The 24,538-nt window shown below is 43.3% G+C and overlaps 1 protein-coding gene across 8 annotated transcripts; it reads right to left on the minus strand.

Annotated features, from left to right (window-relative positions):
- Positions 1-1,055: 1,055 nt before the first annotated feature.
- LOC131877850 (protein kinase C, brain isozyme-like) lies at positions 1,056-24,538 on the minus strand. Of its 8 annotated transcripts, none has more exons than XM_059223703.1 (15): positions 17,288-17,715; positions 16,591-16,622; positions 16,069-16,151; positions 14,590-14,701; positions 13,479-13,607; positions 10,348-10,504; positions 9,427-9,655; positions 9,188-9,211; positions 8,069-8,203; positions 6,595-6,768; positions 4,846-4,937; positions 3,823-4,024; positions 3,326-3,514; positions 3,085-3,225; positions 1,056-2,187 (listed from the first exon to the last, which is right to left on the minus strand). In XM_059223703.1, the coding sequence occupies exons 1-15, from the start codon at positions 17,485-17,487 to the stop codon at positions 2,035-2,037; spliced, it is 2,052 nt and encodes a 683-aa protein (XP_059079686.1). In that variant the 5' UTR covers positions 17,488-17,715; the 3' UTR covers positions 1,056-2,034. The 8 variants fall into 8 exon arrangements, with proteins under 8 accessions (XP_059079686.1, XP_059079703.1, XP_059079695.1 ...); XM_059223687.1 differs by lacking the exons at positions 1,056-2,187; positions 14,590-14,701; positions 17,288-17,715 and adding exons at positions 2,318-2,543; positions 13,837-13,948; positions 23,338-24,538; XM_059223680.1 differs by lacking the exons at positions 1,056-2,187; positions 17,288-17,715 and adding exons at positions 2,318-2,543; positions 23,338-24,538.

Below are 24,538 nucleotides of genomic sequence, written 5' to 3' on the forward strand. Positions count from 1 at the left end.
ATGGTCGCTAAAAGCAAGCTCAAATTTTAGCTCTGGTCTTTTCTATTCTGACCAAATTGAAACAAAATTCCCTTTCCTGTGTTAGACATTCATTTTTGGCATTCGGCAATTTCTGGGAACACTGCCCAAAAGCTTCAAACTCGTTCCATTCATTTGCTACAAGATAAACGAAACAGAAAAAGCTATGTAAGGGGCAGTAAAAGGAACAAGTGAATTAAATATTTTAGGGAGATTTTTGGGTCCTTACAAGTACACCATTTTGACGGTGTTTCATTCGCCAACTTTTATACCGCTATTGGGAATAAGATCTCCAGTACAGTAGTTCGATATGAAAGAGGTACATATCTTATTTAGCTTTAAATTCCTATATTATCTGAACTAGAGCTCATCCGTCGAAAGAACAAACGAATCATTGTAATTTTGTGATTTGTTATTTCTTTAATACAGCCATGAGGCCACGATGTAATAAATCCTCGCTGGTTATTTCCTTCACAAAGTAGCTCAATTGAAAAGAAAACGACGCACTGAATATGTACAATATGAGATCAAATTGAGCCCGCTAAAGCAGGGATAAGAAGTCATAAAAAAGCCATTTTCGAATAAGGGGGCAGAATATGGTGGCAGAGAGTGGCAGAAATGCCATCACAGCCGATTTTTACCATCATTACTCCAAAGAGATGAAGATACAAAATTCCAGTTGATTTATTTGAATTCTTTGAAAAAGCGTCTACTTTCCTCCAATCTAGGAGATCATGTACGAATTCTTGCACGACCAAAGAGTAAACAAAAATTGGTAGATTGGCTAGACATGTTGAGCAAATAATTTCATGAATCACGTTTCATTGCTAGCAAATAATCAGTACTAGATATTCCGTTTTCAGTTTGTACGTGAATCATTTCTGTGAAAGCAAACATAAAACACCAACTACCACGGTTTCCAGTCACTATTTTGGTTGTAATGAAGGTTTTTTTGACCGGGTCGAATACCAATTCAAACAAAAACCTATTTCAACTTGAGCATTCCAACGACTCTGCACACAAGAAGAACAAGAGACCCGTGGCGTACTTAAATAATTTATTTCTGTTTTCTTTCTCATAATATGAATGTCTGTTCTTAGCATACTGATGTTGATAATAACTATATTAGTGTTGAAGATGGTAATGACATATTTCAGGCGGGGAGGTGAATACTATTTCATGCCTTTTTCAGGAGGAGCAGGAGGAAAAGGAGGATGAATCATACAATGTCTTCTCTGGGAAAAGCATCAAATTACATAGTTGTTGCATCATCATACTTTCTTTGGTTGAGGGAGGAGGTCGAGCTAAAATGCAATTTCTCGTCTTAAATGGACACCAAGAGCTATTGGAAAACGGGATGAAATGTTTTTTTGCTGAAATCGTCCTGTAACTGGAAGAGGACTGAATGATGGGTCGAGGTTGTTTCGGCTACCGTACTGTAGAATAGATATAGAGCATAACTAAATATTATGCTTTAGTACCATACAAGAACCATAAAAGTATCAGTAAAAAGGTAGATATGGGGAGGAAAAAGGAAGAAATCTGATCTTGTTTTGGCACGAGTGAAGAGTTCAACCTGAAATGCTGCATGTGGTTGCCTCCGAATGACGTCATAGTAAAATGTGGAAGATGTCACGTGTCTTGACGGGTACGTTAGACTAAAGGGTGCATTACATATGTTTATATCGAGGATGGATGGTGACTTAAATGGTAGAACGCATAACCAAGAACTGAACCAGAGTCTAGAGCTATGAAAATTGGATGGTTCCATGGAGTTAGGCTAAGGAGGCGGAATAAGAATCAGTCCATGAATGAACTAATAGGCAAACCTCTCTTGCTTTTTCACCCAACCTCTCCTTTCAACCCAAATCTTTCTTTCATTGAGGGAGTATCTCTTTTAAATGCCTTAATTAGGAGGCCTGGGTGAGCGTATGGAAGTAGATGCAGAGAAGAGTTTCAACGAAGGTCTAAATGGAGACGACTGACAAAATTTGGAATGCCAAGTCATCTATCTTCCTAAACATGCTGCACGAACTCCGGGTTGAGGAACGAGAACCCAGCGAACTCGTTCTGGTCCAAATTCATCATGAATAGCTTGTCCGTGGGAGTGAGATCGGTCTTCTCGGAGGTGAACTGTTTATCAAAGTTGCTCACATCTTTCCGATGACGCTGAAATATGAAACAAAAATGATTAGGGTTTTGAAATGCACAGAACAATTCAAAATTTAAACAAAAATAATAAAAAATCGAACACAGCACACTCACTAGAAACGCAAAAAACGTACTAAAAGGTGGTGCAAGGTGGAGTGGTTGGTGTTATTGTTTAGCTAGATGGTTGGTGTGGTGATTGGATGATCGTATTGATCAGAGGTAGTTATGAACATCGGATTGATCATTGAGAAACCCTTGAATTCATCTCCGCGAAGATTGGCAATGATGAACTCAGCATCCTTGTCCAATGGAGTCAGGCATGGGTCCTGTTTGCGAAATTGCATATCGAAATTCTCGGCCTTCCGAGGATCCGTCTGAGAAGGCCAAACAGGAACGAACATAAGCGAACAAAAAAAAAAGAAACTCATCAAACGCTATCGAAGCATGTACGAAGATAGAAGATTATGAGAACGAAAGGGATCCAGATCTTCAGAGCTACATTTCAAGCATTTCAACCAAACTAATTTATACAATAGGCCTCCTCATAAGTTAAAGAGAAAGGAGTTGGAGGCATTTTTGAGTAGGGAAGGTCACCAAGTTGGGATGGGAAAAAGACCCAAAGAGAAGAGGAAATGTCTCCAATATCTTTGATATTGATATCATGATCTGATCACTGCGGCAAACTTATTGGAGCGTACCGCAATCCCCATGCCATTCTCTCGCTTTCTCCCGAATCTACATAGAGCTTAGCGGTACATCAAAGTACAAATTCAACTAGGACTAAGTCAAAGCTAGACCAAGCAAGCAATCGGGATGGTGAGGGATAAATGGGTTGGGTGAATTGTAACGGTAATCATTGTGGTCCAAGAGATTAGAAGAAACGCGTCACGTCCCCCGAAAGAAAGAACAACTCACAATCTTAGGTTTGAAAGGTGGCTGGACTTCTCGGTTCTCGATCTTTTCCCAATCGATCCGTCGGAAGAATTGATTGCCCCGGATATCCTCTTCGCCCTTGACTCCACAGCCCAAACGCTTTGACGGGTTTTTGGTCAACAACTGAAAGTCAAATAAGCCAATACATTGATCAAAAATCCATGTCCACAAAAGAAATGAACTATTGGGTTTAGATGAGTAGAGTTGCTTCTTTGCTTCTTACAGCCTTGCAAAGCTCCCTGGCCTCTCTGGACAGAGCTTTGGGATAGGACACGTTGTGATCGGTGATAGCTGCAAAGAGTTCTTCCTCATCCTCTCCATCGAAGGGAGGTTGGCCCACTAGCATCTCGTAGAGTAGCACACCAAAAGCCCACCAATCAACGGATTTGTTGTAAGGTTGATAATGGATGATCTAGGGTTGAGAGAAAAAAAAGGATGAAATGGTGAATTAACTCCATCGAGGTACGCCCACGACCCGCTCAAAATGACTTTTCCTATGGCAGACTTCCCATTATTTGCTTGTCAAGCCAAAGACAAACGATCCCACAGCTTGACGAACTTTGAGAGATTTTCAAGAAAAGACAAAAAATAGCTTTCGTCATACGCCTCTGTAACGTTATATCATGAAGCCTTATTATCACCCAAGTGGCTGAGTATACATATGAAAAAGATTTTTTCCCCCCTCTTGAAATGGCCTATGCAAACAAAGAACACACTTACCTCAGGGGCAATATAATCCGGCGTCCCACAGAAGGTCTTGGTAACTAAGTCGCCCAAGATCTTTTCCTTGCACATGCCGAAGTCGGCAATCTTAATGTGACCATCCTGGTCGAGTAAGACATTATCCAGCTTCAGGTCTCGGTAGATCACGCCATGACTATGCAGATAAAACAGCCCGATGGCAATTTCCGCCGCATAAAACCTAGACCAGAGGAGATCAAATAATAATCGTGGGTTCACGGATAATAAAACGGATATCGTCATTTGACAGGTGAGCCGTTGATAAGAGGGGTGAGTTCCTTGAGAGAGGAAATTATGTTTTTCTTGGATCCAATCCAGATGGAATTTATGGCCTCTCCAATTCGTGAGCAGATCACAATGGGTCTCTATTGCTAAACTGTACATGAGAGCAATCGGGAGCAATTTTAATGACAGTTTGCCTCGTTTCCAACACGAGAGAAGAAGATTAGATTTGTACATGTACAGTACGCATTCGTGTCTGAGCTTGTGTCTACGGGTACGTCGAATTGGTCGGAAATAGGATTGTGGAAATTGCTTCCCACTCCAATTTCGAGGCGAATGGTGTACAAGATGAATGGGTTATCTGGGAGAAATTCGGGGAACAATAGCGCATTCATTCATTTCACTAAATCTACAATGTGCATAGCCCCACCAGATCCAATCCTGAGGCACATCCAAACATCTTATCTTGATGCCACGGAACAACCTTTAATAGGGCCATTCCAGAGGATGCATTGGATGCCAAAACGGCTAATAGCTAATGGATGGGATCTCCCGGAATTCCTGCCCAAACTTGGATATTGAGTGCAGTTTTGCACCTCAATATTCCACGAGATGGTGGTCCCTAAACATTTTTGTTATGAAATAACCATGTTTTTGACCGCAAGAAAAGTTGGATCATGTTTTCCAATGATGGTCAAACTTTGAGAAAAAACAAATTAAGCCAAGTTCAATTTTCTGATCCCCGGAGATGAGAGTAGATATTTGAATGAATATACTCACACAGCAACGGGTTCCTTGAATTTTCCAAAATGTTGAATTTGATACATGAGATCGCCGCCATTGACAAACTCCATGACGAAGTAGAGTCGGTCCTGGAACGAAGCACGAATACATTTTCATTTTCCATTCTTCTGACGCACAATATCCCAATAGACAGACCGGAAAGTCAGACGCCTTTAAAAATATGGCCTTGGAAGTGTTTCAGCATCCTTTGCCGATCCTGAATGGCTTTTCCATTATGTGTTTCACACAATAAACTCATTCCCCAAAGAGGATGTGAACTATAATTTTGCAAAGGTCCCCATTTTACCGTCAGCCGAGAATGGTGCATGGAAGAAAAAGCCTAAAAGGAAACCTTCTCAGCCTCCTTTCCATTCAAATCCGGCCTCAAAGACAACATGTCGAGCCTTTCAAGGCCTTCAAGGCCGTCATCAAGGTCACATCCTGGTGTTAATTCATCAAATTAGTTGTGCTGGGCCAGAACCTTTGGGCTAATGGAAGAGTAAACCTATCAGTGCTAATCGTTTTGTATATCAAGAATTCTTCTTTTCAGGTCAGTCCCAGCGAAACTGAATGACATAAGATAACTCCTAAGCCTCATCATTGTGCGCTTACTTATTGACTCTTTGATTTTCTTTCAATTTAACAGGACGCACTGCCTGATTTGCCTTCGACTTGAAACCTCACAAGACACGACAAAAAGGCCTCAGACGTGGGTCGATTGACTCTTAAAGAACCTGGTGTTAGTGATAAGACCGATATTGGTTCCCATGTCATTCCCACCACCCAAGAAGCCATTAGTGGGGGAAATGAGGAAACGCTGTTGTCAGCAATCTGACGTAGGGCAAGGAAAGTTCCAAGTTGCATCCAGTAGAAGAACAATTAATCTTCTAGGCCCATTGGACAATGGCCGTATTGCCTACAGTCTTCAAAAAAAGCCGGAAGCACACATACTCTAGATCTTTGGAGCAATCATTTTTCACATTCTTAGACAATTCATCACGTTCCATTGGGTAATTGACTTCTGCACGATATTGATTGCTCCAACGCATACAAACCAGATATTCTTGAGAGAATTTGGGCATCACCAACAATCTAGAACACAACTCATGGTTTCTTTCGAGGGTTGCAAGGCCTTTGAATGAATGGTACAAGATAAGCATGAGCATTTTGAATTCATTTCTGACAGATGAACTAACTTTTCTAACAAACTCTTGACACTTTGAAAACTGGCTTTACTCTTTCGACAGTAACAGCATTTGTTGGGATCTGCATAATTTTGGTCACCCTTAGTTTATCAGTTGTTTGTTGGACAAACGAGAAGTCTTTTTCGGCTTTGAACCTCAAAACTTTCAACAACGAAAGCCACGAGGACTTTTCCATTCCAGAGTCCTAAACCACCATTAACGTCATACCAGACATTGTGGTAGACAAAATATTTTTTTTGTTTTACTTTTCCAAAACAAACTTTTGCCCTTCGACAATTTTTCAGCCCAACCTAACCCAAACTAAGTGACCACGGCCTTGGAACGACTCCATGATATCGCTATTCACATTCCATGTTTGAAAAGACCCCAGAGTTCTTTTACACGAGACTTGCGAGGAGTGGGGCATTTTTCAATGTTGAAGAATTTTTCCGATAGTGCACCATTGTTCGATTGACTGATTTCATGTGGTCTTGTCATAGGTTGTTTCCTTAGCCTACCACGTGTAGAACTGTTGGAATCCCTGTTTAGGGTTCAGCCTTACCATGGTCTGGAAGCAGGAATGCATTTGGACAAGGAATGGCGGTTTTTGGGCCAGGGCCAAGACCCTCTTTTCCACCATGGTGCATTCCACGTCATCGTCCTGGATAATGATATCTTTCTTGAGGATCTTGATGGCGTACAATTCATCGGTGCCCTTTCGCTCGGCCAGCATCACCTATGGAATAGCATCAAGACCTGAATCATACCTCTCACACAAATGCTGACTTCACAGTATTTTACAAATAAGTAAGTGAGTGAGTTGAGTGGGCCATTTGCCTTTTCCCTAGAGTGCGTCTCTCTCTAGTACTTAGGGTCCATCTAAAACGCTCTTTGAAGGACAAGGGCAAATCGAGTTACCTCCTGTAGACTAGGCTGAAGTGTGAATGTCTAGCAAAATGCTAATTTTCCCCTTACTCTGCAAAACTACGAGAATACAATGGCTCCTCGGGTTTCCAAACCATTCCACTCTAACTTGGGTCTGAGACATTCGTTTCTATAAGAGATTTGCTCGAAACCCAATGTTCTTTCATAGACTTATAATCCTCTGTTTTCACTACCTGATCCTTGTAATCGGTCAGCTTTTTTGACTCGAACAAAGTCTTTGGGGGCAAAAAATAGTATTTCTTCAAACACGCCTAATCTGAGTAGGATATGAGTTTTCAGTACGAATATACTGCCGGGTAAATAAGCTATTCTCTCTATGGAAAAATATACTTGATATTGACTTGATGAGAATGAGATGCCCTCGTACGGGGTTTCTGAGCAATCACAATGCATTCAGTTTCTCATACCCTGCCCTCAATGTTGCATTCATTAAATACATGACACAATATGCCGTAGAAGATATTGTGCTTTGGTTCTTTCTGAAACTTTCTCGTACTTGGGGGGCCATCATTAATCAACGGAAATTGTTGCAACAATGGGGTTCCCTTCAGGCTGAAACATTCATGGTTAATGATAGAGACATCAAAAAGCTCTATGCTGTTTGACCAAGTAGCAAATGTTTCCACTAGCACAGTGCGTATATCCAACCAAGTTCTCTAGTGATGTGCCTTTCTTATCATACATATTAGAGAATGAAGCCTCAAGCTCTTGTTATAACTAGTGATTAATCCTTGTTCTTCGCTGCCCAGAAAGTAAAAGGGTTCAAACTTTCCTCATCTCTTCCCATCTTAACATCAAAATACATCTTCATTAAAAGCAGAGATTGGAATTTGTGCGATGCTCCAATCACGCCCTTCCTCCTTCTGTCTTCACAACTCAGTTCCACAAGGAGCAAAAAGGAGAAAGAAGCCCATCACAAATTAGCTGGTTCCCACGTCAATCTCGAGGTTCTCTTTCTCTCTGGATTCAATCGGGAAAGTTGGCGATGAAGGAGAGGAACGATGACCATCCTGGCCTGGCTTATATTATCCATTCATCCATCTATCTATCTATCCATCCATCTATCTATCCCTCCATCCAGACACACCCACCTTTCCAAAGGATCCTTTGCCGAGAACCATCAGGAAATTGAAGTCCGTGGCCCGAATCAAGTCCTTGCCCTTCATGTTATGGGGTACCAGGGGATCGTGCTTGATCAGTCCGCCGGGTTTGCTCTCCGAGTGGCGCTGTTGATTTAATGGAACATCGTCGCGAAAGCACCAAGTTTAGTGATTGTTGTAAGGAGCAGAGGGACCACCACGAGAAGAATGAGGAGGATGAGGAGGATGAAGGGGAAGAGAAAGAGAAAACGTAAGTCAGACAAGCGTTAAAACCAGGCTCAATAACTAGACAACAGACTGGCTACGCAACATACTGCTAGCTGGTATACTGTAGTGTACAATCTAGAGAACCAAGTGAGGACAGATTAATCTTGGAGTGGAAGGAAGAAGGATGAAGAAAAACATGGCATCCAACCCAACTTCGTTGGAAGTGATAAGAGGATTGACGTCAGACCCGCCGCAAGCAAGGTGCGTCAAAATTGTGGTTCATCTTTGTCATTTCCCACTAATTCATCACTTTTAACAACTGATGAGATTAAATTGTTTCTGGCACAACACTAGCAGACTACTTCAATGGCGCATTAGTGCAAGTAAATTGGCTTTGATATGCCACAAAGTGGTGAAGTCATTCCGCCAGATGAGGAGAGAGGTCGAGAATAAGAGGGGTTCTCCACCTCCTCGCTGAATAAACAAACGATCTACTAGCATTATCAGAATTTGCCGTGAGAAAAAGTTTTAAATTTAATATTCCGCAAACTTTCCAAGAATGATCACCTATTTCGTACTTAGAGAAGAAAGACAGTGAAATGAAAAGAAAAATTGCTTTACTTAAACATCCCTGCCAAGTGGAAAGATGTTCAAATAAGCAAGGAGCTAGACGGTACAAACTTATTTTAAAGCTGGAACAAGACAAGTAATCAAGAATCTAACGAGCAAATCCAACGAACGAAAGTTGCACGAAGCACGTGTGTTGATAGCACAAGGGACCTCAATATTTCTGGACGGTTTTGTATTTTGCATACGAGCTGATATTGCTATAATGTTACAGAAAGGATTCGATCAACCGTCCATACATAGTGAGGTCCCTCTTAAGGGAAAGAGATGTCTTACAGTGTATATATCGTCTTCAGTGCCCTAAGAAAAGGAGAGCAGAACAAATTGGTTCCAAACACTGTTTATCAAAAGGCGGATGGAAGGGTACGAAGGCGGATGTACGGTACAGCAGTACGGGCTCAGGACAAATCAGGACACCAATGTGTGGGCGAAAAGGGGGCAGGACAAGGTTAGGTTCTAAAAACCTGTGTCTCGGGGAAATCGTGTCTGAAGGGATTGGCAACGGCCCAACTCACCCTGAGTTTTTTCAAGTTGGCTGTTAGATCTTCTCCCTCAGCTGGCACAGGTACGTTGTAGAACTCGCCTTCCTCTTCAGTGAGCAATTTGAACCATCCATCTTGAGGATTTTTGATAATCTCCGATATTCCAAAGGACATGGACCCCATGAAGTCGTTCCGAGAAGTCCGATCCCAATCCCAGACCTCGACCAGCAATCTGCGATCTTTATCATCTGGTTTCAGGTCTCTTCATGTCAAGAAATAGCAAAGAAAAAGTCATCCAATTATGCTAAAGGCTATCACACGTGAATGAATGACTATGAATGAATGGAACAACGCACACGAGTCTACCAACAAAGAGGTGACTACGGCTAGTCTACACCTGTACCCTATTAACAATATGAGAGGAAGAGGTAATAGTTAAGAGGGACGAGAACAAATATTTCCTTTGTCAAGAGTCTGATTCTTCTAAAGCTAGGAACACGAAGAGTAATTGGATTGTCTTTGAAGATCAAAGGAATGAAGAGCTCGACTTGCCTGAAGAACTAATATTTGTCATATTACGTACATTCAGAGCACTCGCTACAAATTTGAAGGGGATGTCATGTGTTTATGCATCAAATTTAGGACCCCTGAAATTGATGGAGTGCGTGCCTTCTTGGCTTGGTTGTTCCAAATTTACTATGGGTCTACATGTTGTGGACCCTGAGGAAGCACATCATGTCTTCCATCAAGTCGAGGTAGGCATCCATCAAACGACTCGGAATGTGCCATGAGCCGGGAGAGGCAAACCCTCTCATCCATTCGTTAGTGGTACGAACACATACTCCTTGGCAAACATGTGGAACATGATTGGATTGGCCTCTCCGTTGAGAAATCAATGACTTGACTATGTAGCAGATATTAAGTACTCTTGCCTCATCGAATATTTGTACTCACATGGCGAGCGTCTCGTTCCACACAGGATTGAGATTGGCCTTGATGGTCTTCGTCTTCTTCTTGAGGTTCTCACCCAAATCGGGCAAGAGCTTGATTTTCACGTATGGATCACTCAAACCATTGGGATCCATGGGAATCAGGTTCTTAGCTTCCACCACTGAAATCCCGAAACAGACCCAGAATAAGGGATGGAATGTCTAAATAAATAAATCTGGCATACAGACATAGCCCAGTAGTAGCGTTTCGTCTTCTGCCACTGACATTTCAACTCAAATGTTTAGGCAGAATCTCCTGGACAAATAAATGGCCAGCCCAAACATTGCATTAGACATTGCCACTGAATGAGATCGCATCCACGCCTACGTACAAGTGGGACTGTTTCGACAAGAAAGAACTTGACACACAAACGCCTCATCTATTTTCTTGTCCGGGTTATTTCTACCTCATAATGCTGACTTATCAAGTTATCATCATTCGTTGAAGCCACAATAAGAGGCATTAATCCTGTCAACGCTGACGAGATATTTGGAGAGAAGGGGAAAAAGCTGACGATGAGAAGCCGACTGGGGGAAAAATGAGGTTCAAAATGTGTGAACACAGCGAGTTCTTTTCAAAATGGAAGCAAAATCACAAGGATGTCTTAAATATGACAGTGATAGCCGAGGCAAGATGTCTTTTTCTGGGATTCCCATTGCAGGGTCTTGATACATCATAGGACCTTTGACTAAAAGTGGTGAGACTAGCAAGAAAATCCCTTGCCTGGTGCTTAGATTAGATTCCTAGGCTCGGTGACATTGTGGATGCAATACAATAAAGAGCATTTCCAATAAGTAAAACCATTCTATTGTACATTAATCTGGTTGATTAGATGGCACGCAATCTTGCTCTTGAGGGACGGAAAAGGTTATCTCGACTGGTTTGGCCTTTTTCAGAGCTCTGATCGCTCTTTGGTAGATATAATAGTCCTGATTGCTAGTAACATATTGCTTCGGAAATTGCCCTTTTTAGAGGACATAATCCCCAAAGCTAATGTCAAGAATCCACCTCTCAGAAAACGGCAACTGATTGTTTCGAGATCACGCAGAGAGTTTTCCTTTTGGGTCTGGAATTTCGCCTAACCTTGGACCTCATAAATCTAGCTTTATACCCAAAAAACTTTCCTGCCATTATCGCTATCGTTTTCTATATTACTGTGATGTCCGATCAACAAAGGATTTCGAGATTAATGGATCCGAGCAGGATTGGACCGGTTCCCATGTTGTCCAACATTCCAAACATATGGTTAAAGATCAAAGGGATTGAAACGATGAGGGCGCATTCCAACCAGAAAGTACCGCAAGCCAACCATTCTTGTTCTCTCTTAGACAACAGCCCAGGCGGAAATAAGACCCAAAGGGTGTGGAACAAACGAATTACGGTTCAATTCCTTACAAGTCGAAATGCATTTTCACCTCTTTCAATGGCCCCCATCCGCGTTCAAGCATCTCATTTACCATTTGAAGACGGTTTCAAATCAACAAATGTGGTGGTACAACAACAATTCAAGTGGTTTCGAGAGAACGACCCTGCTCCATTTCAGATTAGAATCCAAGCTCCGAGAAGTGGAACGAGAGTCATCCAGGGAAAAGGTCGCATTACCTCAGCACTTCAGGAAATGGAACTCGAGCTCTGAAGCTAACCATAATTAAAAAGCTGGTCTAATCAATTTCAAGAAGAAACAACGTACTCGCCTTTTGCCCTTCAATTTTCGTGTGCTCTCAGTTCCAATAAGTGGATTTCCGGCACTCGTGCTTCCTTCCAACTCTGAGAAAACAAGTGCCCAGAAATAAATGACCAACAATGGGTTGTTTGTTTCAGGTTTTTGACAGAAAAGAAAGAAGTCTGTACCAAGAATCAAAATATATCTTTTCATTGTTTGAGGTTTCCATACCCTCTCTTANCTAACCATAATTAAAAAGCTGGTCTAATCAATTTCAAGAAGAAACAACGTACTCGCCTTTTGCCCTTCAATTTTCGAGTGCTCTCAGTTCCAATAAGTGGATTTCCGGCACTGGTGCTTCCTTCCAACTCTGAGAAAACAAGTGCCCAGAAATAAATGACCAACAATGGGGACAAGGATAAGTGAAAGAAAGAAACTTTCCAAAGGACATAGAACCTAGACGTGGCCTGTCTTAATTATTTGACCAAACAATGTGGGTTTTCGTCATTTTGTGCCATCTAGCAGTAGGGCAATTCTGCTTATTCTTGATTTCCCATTTTTGAACAACTACCTTCGTCAACTCAAGTTCTCTTCCAGGTCCTATCTGACAAGTGATGTCAAGAATCAGGTGCTGCTCAAACTCTTGGAACCAAACTATCAAGTGTCGACGCAACAAAAGTTAAGGGAAACTTTGTTTCTTAATACAATATAAGAAAGGCACGATATGGCTTGTTTGTTTCAGGTTTTTGACAGAAAAGAAAGAAGTCTGTACCAAGAATCAAAATATATCTTTTCATTGTTTGAGGTTTCCATACCCTCTCTTAAATTGAAACATGTTAACTTGTACTTCTTGGCATAAATCATGCCGAAGATTCCGGACCTCGACAATTACTTCCAGGGTAAAACTCGTTTTCAACGAATTTTCCGTAGCAAGCACTGAATAGCTCTGTTGACTGGCAAAAGGTGTCTCAACATACAGCATAACCTTTTCCTCTTTTGCAAGTTTGATTATGCACGGAAAAGTCAACCTATTCCACAGACACAAGCCAAAGCAGGGCTGCCAGTTAAGCATCGCTCAAAGTCTTCTCTGAGCCATTTCAGACTGGTTATCTTAAGCCAAGGATAATTAGACCAGGGACCTGGCGAACCTCCCTCGAGATTAAAATGTCATCTCTAGAGAACCAAAAGCAAAATAAGAGATCTGACAATGGAAGACATAGCCGTCGACGATCGAGAAATGACCACTCCAACCTCTCCATTGGAAGTTATATCAAGGTACGTAACAAGGTTGGTTGGTCGGTACTCAACGCCCCCCGCCCCAAAAGATATTGATGGTTTGGACTTGAGGAGAAACTGGGGAGTTCCAGAACCCTCGAGTCACTCTCAGCCAGTCAATATGTAAATTTCATGGAATGTGAGCCGTCTCACTCACCTTCGCAGACGAGTTTATTGCCGGAGCATCTGATCTTGAGGTAAATCCTGCCTCGTCGCTCGGTATGATCGCATCCGCACAAGTTTGGGACCGATTCCTTGCACTTTTTGTGCACATTCATATCACAGGCTGAAACGAAAGACAAGACGGGAATCCATAATTCGGAATACAAAAATTGCATGTCCTTGAAGGCTAAACAGGCAGACAAAGGCATCCCTTCTATGTACATTTCAACATGGATGTATGGAAGAAAGAGAATGAAATCATTGTGGTAACTGGCAAATCGATACCGGGACCAATTTCAAGTCAAAAGGGGGACCTGCAAGATGAATGTCCAACAATTTGGGCGAGGGCTTACCATCACATTTGAAACCCTGTTTTTGCAAGCCATACATGATGGTTCCACAATGGTCGCAAAAAGTGGAACTGGGCTTAACGGAGTGTTCCACCCATGTATGTGGCTTTTGGTGCTGGAAAAAAGATCAAAGCAGACCATGCAAGGAATGAAAGCGAACGAGAAGAAAACCAGAACAAAAGAAATAGAAGACAAATACGTACACAGAGAAGAAAATAGATAGATAACACGAAACAAAAAGGTATAGCCTAGGGCTCTTGTTAGCCTGTTTAAGGATAACAGAACTCCCGTTGTCGCTAACCGAAAGTTCGGGGTTCAACTTGTCGTTTTTCATCATGCAAAATGAAGCCAGACTAGAAATTGCCACTGAAATTGACAGCCGCACGATTCTTTGAATTTGAACGCGCCAAGTTTAAACGTTTGACACGAGAGCCTCGCCAGCAAACCCATGTCACGTACTGTTCTGAAAGCGGGTATTTTAATTCCAAGTAGTCATAAAAATGTGTCATTGTTAAATCAAATGAGAACTTTCATGCAATGACATGTAATACACAAGGGTTAGAAAAGTTAGAACAGACACCGAGTTCCCAAGGAGACCGCCTTCACCAGAACAGTGTCACCACTACAAAGCGAGGGAGTAAAGTAATCAGGTGGTAAGGAGCCAGGATGCATGCAAGAAGACTCAGAAGCACACGCATATTTGGCACAAGACAGCACATGAAAGTTTGAGAAGAGGGGGGGGGGAACTTGATTTACCGTCACATTTTAGACCTTGGTGCAAAAGACCATAGAGCAAAGATCCACAATGATCGCAGAACGTTGGACTGGCATAAGTGTGGTGTTTGAATTTGTGCGTGGTTCGCATATCCTAGAAGAAAAGGGCGCCAAGAGAACGCCCACAATGAATGGTTTGTGTGTTTGTTTGAAGAAAAGGCCAAGGAAATGTGGTTTCGTTATCTCCTTGAGCCGGGAAGGATGGCGTTGGTGTGGCTTCACTCCCATTCAAAAGTTGATCCCGAAATTGGATTTCTAAAGCGACTTTCCAGTGGCAGAAAAGAAGATAATCTTCTGCGCCTACTTTCGCCTTTTGGACACTTGGATCGAAGTTCCAAGTGGTGGACCTCCTTCAAAGACCATCTACAGCCTCAATTCAGGAAAAAAACTACTTGCCACCGTGCCTTCGTTTTTTCATCTCCTGGTTTTTTTTCAAGGGCCTTCAAACGCCAATTCCCACTACATTAAGTTCGCTATTTTTCACCGTGTGTTTTTTTGGAATATCAAGTGCTCATTCACGAAACAAATCGTGTTGACTGCATTCAAAGTCCTTAAGCTAATAGAAAACATCAAGTCTGATCCAATATTGTCTACCCTGGATCTTGGTCGCATGGCTTTTTTATCCCATATTGTCTTCCAATCATCGGAGCGTCGCGTTGAGTGCCTCATCCATCTCTCCATTCATCCATGCTTTTATTCCATCTATCTTTTCTATCACATTTGCCCTCGGGCTCTATTGATATGAATTCGTATATTGGGTTTGCCTAGGATTTGGGCAGCAAACCCGGCCAATCCCATTGAAGAGGAATGCTTTGTAGCATGTGACTTCATCATTTTTTCACTCCAGTATTCTGACCGACAAATGCCGCTTTTTCAAGTTAGAGACGTCATGAATTTCTACCCTTAGTGACGTCAACTTTGTTGACACGAACGCAACAAAGAGTTTGTGGAGAAAAAGAAGGTTACATCAAAACACACAAATGTCCACATTTTTGCCAAATGATTGATGTTCAACGAGAAGGCCTCTTGTGAAAGTACCGACTAGAGAGGTTCGTGCTATGATCATCGAGCTTCTTCCTTTAAGAACATTGGCCTAAGTGAAGCATGACAAAAGGTCAAGTACAAAAAAGCGAGAGAGGCCCTTCAAAGAAAGGAAGAAAGCCGATCCACATGATGATGATGATGATGTTGAGCCTTCGAAGCAGAGCAAGCTTGGCCTACTCTTTGCCTCTTACATTCGCCGTTGCTCCCATTCATTTTTACCTTGGAGGATTACTGACAACTTGGGCTTTGGCGTTGCCCTAAGGATTTGGTTCAAGCAAGGAAGGGTCAGAAATGATTAGGTTCGCTTGATAGAGACTTCAGAGGCCCCCCGAAGAGGCCTTCATTACGCTGTCAAGTCCGATTCATCTTCGACGCGTTCGTTCCAAGATATGAACAAGTCGTAGAGAAAACACTTACGTCTGAATCGGCTCCATGGTCCACCCCTGGGCAATCAAAATTGACATACTCGTGACATCGCTTGTGAACCACGAAACTACAAACTGAAAGAGAGAGGTGAAAGAGGTCATGTCAAAAATGTTCAATCTGGCCCTTTCCGTCAATTTGGCAGGTCTGACATTTTCGACAATCGCAAACGGAACCAAGATCGGGACGAGCTCGGAACTCATTTTGCTCGCGATACGTTTGGCAACATTTTCGGGCGAAAAGGCTCTTAAGAAGTAGTAATGAATTTTGGGTCTTCTTTGGCTAGCCACCTCTGGCCCTTCAGACATGAGCTGAGTAAGTTTTCTTGGACAAACATATATAAGTTTTCCTTTCAGAGATTTTTCGGCCAAAGATGTGAGCGTGTAAAGGTTGTAAAGAAAAGTAACCAACTTTCGTGCCACGACACAACCTCAACATGAAGGAATGCAAATGTAATCAAGAGTCCACATAGAGGCTATTGAGATATGGTATGGTGAAGAAGATCATGATTATTACCTTGGCACTGATATCCTTGCTTCCCAAAACCCCTGGAACAAGAAAGAACGAGAGAATTAATTAGGTGGTGGGAACACTTTCCGTCTCTTTTTTACGGAAAGGAGAAGGATTAAGAGGATGCTCAAATCGGAGCGGATTTTTTTTCTTCTAACCTACTCTATGTTTCCTTTTCGGCAAACTTGAAAGAGAGAAGGAGGAAAACTTATCGGCCCAAGTGTTTGAAGTGTCTGGACAGACGGAAGCCATTTGCTCGGGTTCCCAAAAGATCCCATGTGTTCATTCGTTCGTTCTTTCCTTCGGTTTTCGAGGAGGAATCTGCACGAACGAGTCGAACATGGAACAGATCAGCTCGTTCCACTTCTACATATGCATTTGTTCCACAAAAGGCCTAACGGCAGATATTCCCGTAGATATGTTCCAAGGTGGGGAATTAACTCGTCTTCCCGCAGCTACCAACATTGATTGGCAGTTGTATTCTATGGGGAGGAAATTCTACCTAGAGGCACGCAACTACGAGCATTACTAGAGCAACTGGAACAACTACTTATGAGCTCGAAGGAACGACCAGGAAAATTGGAACAGACACATGGAGGAACACTTCGGTAAGACAAACTAGTCGATGCTGATTGAGTTTCAACAAAAGACCTACCATCTTCGGGTATTCATTAGCTACCAACAATGATCTTGTTTCACGTACCAAATGAAGTCTTTACAATGGCCACAGAACACTGGTTGCTTGAAGAATCTCTTAATGAACTTGTGATTGTGAACCAGTCGCACGGTGCGTCTTTTGAAAGCTCCGGATCGGACAATCATCGGAATTGGCACATTTTGGATCACCAGAGCTGGCCAAGCCCCCTCATGGAACCTTTCATCCAACATCAGGGAAGGATTCATTTTTCAAGCACTCACTGCACACCGATCATCCGCTAAGTGAATCCTCAATTCAACTGGAGCTCTCCACAACTGGAGCTCTCCACAACTCGGATCTTTCTCCCGACTCTCAATGAAGCGGGGGAAAATGGAGCAAAGCGAATTAATTCACGACCTCATCTCCTCGGGCGATTATTCGCCTTTCTGCCCTTGCATGAGAATTTTAGCTAGATCTGCCGTTGCAGTTTTCTCGCGCTGCTTCCGGTTCAGTTATGCCAAAAATTAGACGGGAGCAAGTTCCGTGGAACTCAAAATGACAAAGACGATGGATGATGAGGATGCACCTCTGCACTGGCTGGGTCAAGATCAATTTTCTCAGAGTTATTGTCCTCCTCCGCCACCACCACCACCTCCACGATGAGCAACAAACTGTACGAGCGTGTGCATCACCCCCGGATAAAAAAGCAACTGTCTCTGGATAAACACAGTCAAATAGACTACTTCTCACCAGCAACTAACTAACGAGTCGGGAACAGTACTTTCAGAAATTGATTGGAGGGATCGCTGCACTATTTCTTGAGGCATCGCCTCTTCTTCCTCCTTCTCATCATCCTCGTTGTCGCTTCCTCGTCTCTTGGGAACAAGGAACACGGTGGTGTTGCAGCAATGATCTTTGACAGTATTAGGGCAAACACGCGTTTTCTCGTAGCCTTCCCCGTCCTCCCTTCTTCCCGTTACAGTCCAGCTAGTCCAGCATTGAGAGTGAACAGCTCGCTCAGAGAGTCCTTGCTTCCCTCCTTCCCTCCCCGGTGTTCCACGAGCCTCGGGTGGCTCATCCACGGACTGAGAAGAGTCAGGCTCGGACTTGACTCCTACTACGTCAATACGCCCGTTCGTCGTACCTGCAGGGTCGATAGCTCCTGCCCCTAAGAAGACACAAATTCACACCCATCACACAGCCAGCGCTTTTTTGAATTCATCATACATGCAATCACACGACATGAACTTGCGTGGATAAGTGGGCAAAAGTAAACCACCCATGTTCTTTGGCTAAACATGTTTGATCCTGAACGTATCTTTGTGGATTGCATTGAATTTGTCGAGCCCTGATCAGATTGATGTGAAAATGCAATATGACAAAAAGGGATCTTATTTCCAGGAACTCAAATCAACCTGATAAGGGATCACTATGAACCTACTGCATTTGACTGAGTGCAGCCAATCTATGCTTTTTGGATCATTCACGAACGGGGGAATCGCGCCCTCGTTCCTTTTCTTTTTCCTAGATCCTGGATCTTAACGAGATGCACCGACAGAAAAAAAATGAGAGCTTCTTCATCGCCCCCTTTAATATATCAAGCTATTAAGTGTCCTTTCGACGATGAAAGGTGCATTTGAGATAAGCTTCGACTAACCCGTTTCATCCCCGTAGGAAATCTCAAAGTAAACAAGTCGATCTAGAGAAGGAACGAGCAAATGAAGGGAAGAATTGGCACCTAAATCAACGGAGAAAACGACAAGCTTTCTCCAGAAAAAGGCGAGAACACTCATCATACTGTACAGTACATATACTGCGCGAGTACATTGGGATTCCCGAGCTCTTAGGATCAACAATCTTGAGGTAACGCATTGGAAGGAATGGTAAGAACCAGGGCGAGGAAGGAGTAGTGGAAATTGGCCCCGTCTTGTTTTCAGAGAAAACAAATTTCTACTCCCCTTTAGCTCCGAATGGCAGGAATAAAATGCAAGAGGAGCTTTAATCGCTTATCTTTCCCAAGCCAACGAGCGCTGAAAGACTCTCTGGGCCTCTTTTCCCGCATAATCATAAGCATCCGGAAGCCAACGTAAATAATCAACAATGCTCTTGGTCTCACTTTTCCCCTCCGGGACAAAACAGCCTAACTCGCAAATCTCCGGAAAAAAACGTGCAGCATTGAGAAGACCCTTCCTCGATGGCACAGTTCCTTCCCTTGAGGAAAGCATCAAACGAGGGACAACAAACGGCTTCTTAAGATTTAGAACCTGCCTCGCATGTCCAAGGTCAAGCGAAACCAGTGACTACTTGGATCCAAGTTTGTCTCGGTTTCCACTTTTGAAGGAATCTCTAACCGAGCTTGTCCTTAGCCTTGATAATTTGATTACACGGTTCGGCTGCAAGTCTTGTGTTTCTGGCCTCTTCGCCCGAATTTCACTCTTAATTTGTTGTTCATCCGAACGTGACAATCAACCCAGCCCAAAAATTCCCTGGTGGCGCCCAATATTTCCCCCATGGGGAACCAAGAGAAGGCTGTGGAATAAGTCATCGTCACGCACGGAAGAAATCGATCCAAGAAGGCTCTTTTCGGTAGGGAATCCAAATAATGGTGCCTTGAGCAGTCCAGGGGGTCCAATGCTCTCTTAGTAGGGTATGTCTACTACGTACATATGGTACCATGAGGTCAACTGAGAGGACGTTCCCGCCCGTTACCTTAATGAAAGGTCCAATTTTCCAATTAATTGGAAAAAGAGCCTTCAAACTCAGAGCTAAGGCAGCTAACACTGCCGCCCAGTCCCAATGGTCTGTGATGGCCGTGTCCACTAGGATATTCAATCTACAACGTGGCAGTCTGAGAATACTTCAACGACCGAGGAGGGGGTAAGATAAATATTCTGATTTGCATTCAGAACAAGAGATTCGATTGTAACGCTCGATGGATGGAGGTAGTAGTAGCCTTGAGACTTGTGAGGCTTCTAGCTCTCCTCGACACATGGACAGTGGACTTGGATATTAAGCCCTAAACACTCTACGCACTTAGAAAGAAAGCAACTCTGCGCATACCGTAAGTCGTCTTTCACAATTCTATCAAGAAGGAGAATCATGCATGCATGGACCATGTACCTTGGAGGGAAGAAGCCATCCCAAGGAAGCTTATGGACCCGGTGGGTTTCTCTGTAAGTGTCACGTATAAGGGAGCTTTCGGTGAATTGTGGTTTGATAATGAATCAGAGGGCGACAAGGACAAGGTACTACTACTACTAGTGGACCACTTGAGTCTCGCACAAGGAATGATTAAACTTTGTGAATTTCGGAAGAAGTCTACCCGCTTCAGTGGTCCTATTTGTCACCCACAAAGCGTTGGCGGCAATGGAGACCAATTCTCCACTTTATGTGCTTCTATGAGCTCCATTTGAGACTCAATTTGAGACGTTTGGGGCAGGCAAGAACATAAACCATAATAGATCTAGAAATTGGACCATTTCCTCGACCATCTGAGCTTCCGTGTTTCCGGAAAATACAAAATGAGACCGGTCTATCCACTGAAACACCACCAGTAAAGTAAGTACATAAACTGAGACCCTTATTTTACTGCACAATACAAGTGGTGGTATAGATATATAAATAGACTGGGTTGCCTACGTAAAAGTATCAATGTTGTGATGGCGTAACTAACGTGAGTGGGTTTTTCGCTCATAGATTGTCCAAATTTGCCTTGACCAAAGCCTTTGAAAGCACTTTGACTATGGAAAGGATTCGATTGAAGTACGCACGATTTCGTGAACTATTTTCTCTCAAGAGACTGAGTGGCCTTCCACCATTCTAAATTTCTGGAAGATGTAGTGGTCACTTTGAGAAGTTTATGTGATGGAAAAGCCATGTGAAAAGAGGTTTTGAAAGGCGACAGACCATTGGTGATGAATGAATGACAGACTGAGTCGCTTGTAAAGCTATTTCAGCATTGGATCCGACCAGGTTACGTAAGTGTATCAACAATGTTGGTCAATCTACGTACGTTCAATTTTTATCCTTTCATCGACACATCGAGAAATTCATGTAATCTTTTAGTACGGACACTTCACTTAAGCATTGAGTTCGTTTCTAAATCGTCCTCCCCAAACCCCTTCCAAACCAACTGGAAAGCCTTTGAAAAGTGAAGGCAGGAGATGGTTTGGCTTTTGTGGGCACAAGGACTGAGAATTAGTTTTGAACCATGCTGGTCGACAACCAAAATCCATTAGTTGATTACCAGCAGAGGATTGGTACTTCAAGCTTTGGCTCATTTTTGGGGACAATTTGCACAAGGATTTGTGATGGCTGGCAATCCATTTGGGCTGATCATTAGCAAGCCTTTACGCACACTTTATGGATGCTGTTTTCGATTGCTTTATTACATGCAAGATAAGACTTGATCAATGAACAAGATATTGTGTAGTGAATGCACGTTGCATGCCCTCCAAGCAAGCCCGTCTTAATGAGATCCAATCGAAAAGCAGCAAAGACCAAAAGGCCGCCAGAAAACTGTCAATAGACAATGATTTCCGTGCACAACGTCGCAGCCTCCCCAGAAACTTGTAACAAGTGGACCCAATTGCAAGCGCCCACCCATTTCCCGTTGGTTGGCAGTACACCGAGGCCACCACTTGAACCAGAAACGAAATTGAGATAACATGGTGAATATTTTAAAGGGCCATCCATTTCCTAGTGAAGTATCCAATCAAGGCCACGCAATCTTCAAGTGGAAAAAATCCGCTGAAACTTGGGATTTGAAAATTTGAACTGATCCTCGGGCGACCTTGATCGAGGATGGGTAGAAAAAGTTTTCCGTGAAACCCACTTCGAGCTCCCCGCCCATTGTTCCGTGGTTCACAATGATTCTTCGTTAAATCCGAACCATGGTGTGGAAACTTTTCCGAGCTGACAACTCCGCTGAGATGTAAAACACTATAATCAAAATCATCAGGATTTTGACGAGTCCACAGACAATGGGATAAATTGAAAACGAGCATATCGCCGAAGATTCCACAGTTTATATGGGCTTCGTCAAGCTTGAATCCTAAGCATTCTGCCGTCTTCGTCCTCCTTCCTGTTGAATGAAGTGAGTGACGGACGGACTCAATTGCCTGCTTAATTAGTTAGATTCAATATTTGAGTTCGTCTTCTCCTATTTAAATGTCCCCCTTATAATTCTGTGTGCCATTCGAAAACGAATCATTCAAACTCATATGTTTGAGAACAATGACGAGTTCGTTTTGGAAGAGTCTATATAAAAAGGCTTGATCAGGGGTATTCTAAAAGCTTCAGGTTAGGCTATCTATTTCTTATTCAAGAAGGCAATTATTCTAGTTTCCTATTAAACATTGTCCACGTGTCCTCAGGGAACAATCGTACTGAACTGTCCTTCCATTTCTTGATCCTAACCAACGAATTTTGCTCCCCATGATTGAACCGGAGGTTAAAATTGACTTTGTTCTTCATGTGATATCTTTAAAATCAAACTCGGGAACGGATGACGTCACTCGTGTAACATGAGCAATTCTCGATGGAGAAGTAAGGCCTTGTCTCTCACGGATCACTTGAAGAACAATGTAAACGAAATGAAGCTGATATGGATACTTGTCCATTTACTGAACAACTACTGGAAACAAGGCTCTTTCTCCGTCTCGTTGAAGCACTCACTTCACTTGATGGTGTGGGTGTGAAACAAACACGAGGTTGTTGCTACCTTTTCAGTCATGAAACCGTCAGATCGAAATGAATAACATGCCAAAGGAAATGTCCGATTTTGTTCTCTTAAAGCTCCTTATCAAACGTGTGAGCATCCTCCCCAAAGAACGAAACAATCCGTAGATGAATAGGAGGAGCAGTTTGATTACGTCGATACACGGGGTTGGATATTTCCTATTTACTTTTGTAGCGCCGCATTTGATGTACGTAAACGTGCATCCATGCTACCGAGTTATCTCTCGAGAGCTTTTTGAAGTGCATTCTTTTAGTACACTTTTTCTGCTTTATCTTGTTTCGAGTGCTCGAATCAAACAAGAACCGCGTCGGATAAACTTGCCTCGGGTTAAGCACTGCTAGTGGTCGCTAGTTAGCAGAAAAATTGTCTGACTTACCAAATGAAATCCTTGCAGTGACAGCAAAATGTGGGATGTTTGAAGAACCGGGGAATGAATTTGTGGTTCTTCACCTCTGAGATGTTTTTCTTTTTCAGGGCCCCTTTCCGGGCTCGGGCCCTGCCTGGCACCTCTCCGTTGGTGGAGCCCTTTTCCATGCCCCCATTGTCCAAGGTCATGACGATCGCGCGGTTGGCTCCTCACGACGATTCCAAGAAGACACTACGATCCCCACGAACCCAGATGATCTCGACAACTTCACTCGTTTGATCACTCTCAACAGAACGTGGGAGAATGGATGATGAGATGAGTATTTATCATGAGTCAAGTGAAGTGGTTTCTGGGGCCCTCCTTCGGCGAAGGCAGTCCAGGGTCGAATGAAGTCTCAAACTCAAATCCAAAGGCAACGAGAGACAGCCAAATCCTGTGCGTGTGCGTGTGTGTATGTGCACGCACGTTCGCATGCACAAGCTAGAAGAGCACTAGTAAGTATCCTGTAGTATACTACAATCGTGCGTGGCTCAACAGTACAAGCACGAACGATATCGGCTCTCCGAGAGTGCGGGTGCGTGCCGAAATGACCGAGTACGTGAGTGCGTGTCTGTGCTCACACACTGGCACTTCAGTGAGTGTCCCTCTGCCTCCGACGAACAGAAAGACCAGGCTTTGTGTCTAGTTCGCTTCGCCGAAAGAAAAGGAGGCCTTCGAAGCCTCGAAAGCACTCGCGAAGGAGGCCGCGGAGGAACCGACGGACGAGCAAGAAAATGGACCAAAGAAGAAGCCGAAAAGAGGGCCCTCAGGCCGCGCACTCGCCCTTTTTCGCTCTTGACTTGAGATTGGAGAGAGGTGAAGAGCGCAGGCCAGAAGGTCTTAAGAATGATGCTCAATGGTTGGGTCGGTGGTTGGGAGAAGGCCTGCCGACAAGATGACAGAGATCCACAAGAATGGTAGAGCGAGGACAAACGAACATGGAGGGTGGGGAACCTTCCCCTTCTGGCTCCTTGGGCGCCAGCTAAGCACGTCAAGAGAGGTTGTCGGATTGGTACTGTTGCCCTTCCTCAAATGTAGGATATCTCGACCAAGGAGGACCAAGAGGGGGAGGAACGAGGGACAGAGGGAACGAAGGAACGAAGGAACACGATCGATCCCTTCCTTCCCATTTATCGCTCGTTGGAAAGAGGGAGAGCGTTAAAAGTAAATA

This window comes from Tigriopus californicus, chromosome 1 (assembly GCF_007210705.1).
Source record: "Tigriopus californicus strain San Diego chromosome 1, Tcal_SD_v2.1, whole genome shotgun sequence".
NCBI classification, from domain to species: Eukaryota; Metazoa; Arthropoda; class Copepoda; order Harpacticoida; family Harpacticidae; genus Tigriopus; species Tigriopus californicus.

Bases quoted from the DNA above. Each gene is read 5' to 3' on its own strand.
- LOC131877850 (XM_059223675.1), bottom strand. From the start codon at position 17,487: ATGAATCCTTCCCTGATGTTGGATGAAAGGTTCCATGAGGGGGCTTGG. The intron at 4,938-6,594 runs GTAAGGCTGAAC...GCTTCGTTCCAG, and splicing joins ATTCCTGCTTCCAGACCATG to GACCGACTCTACTTCGTCAT. The intron at 4,025-4,845 runs GTGAGTATATTC...CCTCTGGTCTAG, and splicing joins TTCAAGGAACCCGTTGCTGT to GTTTTATGCGGCGGAAATTG.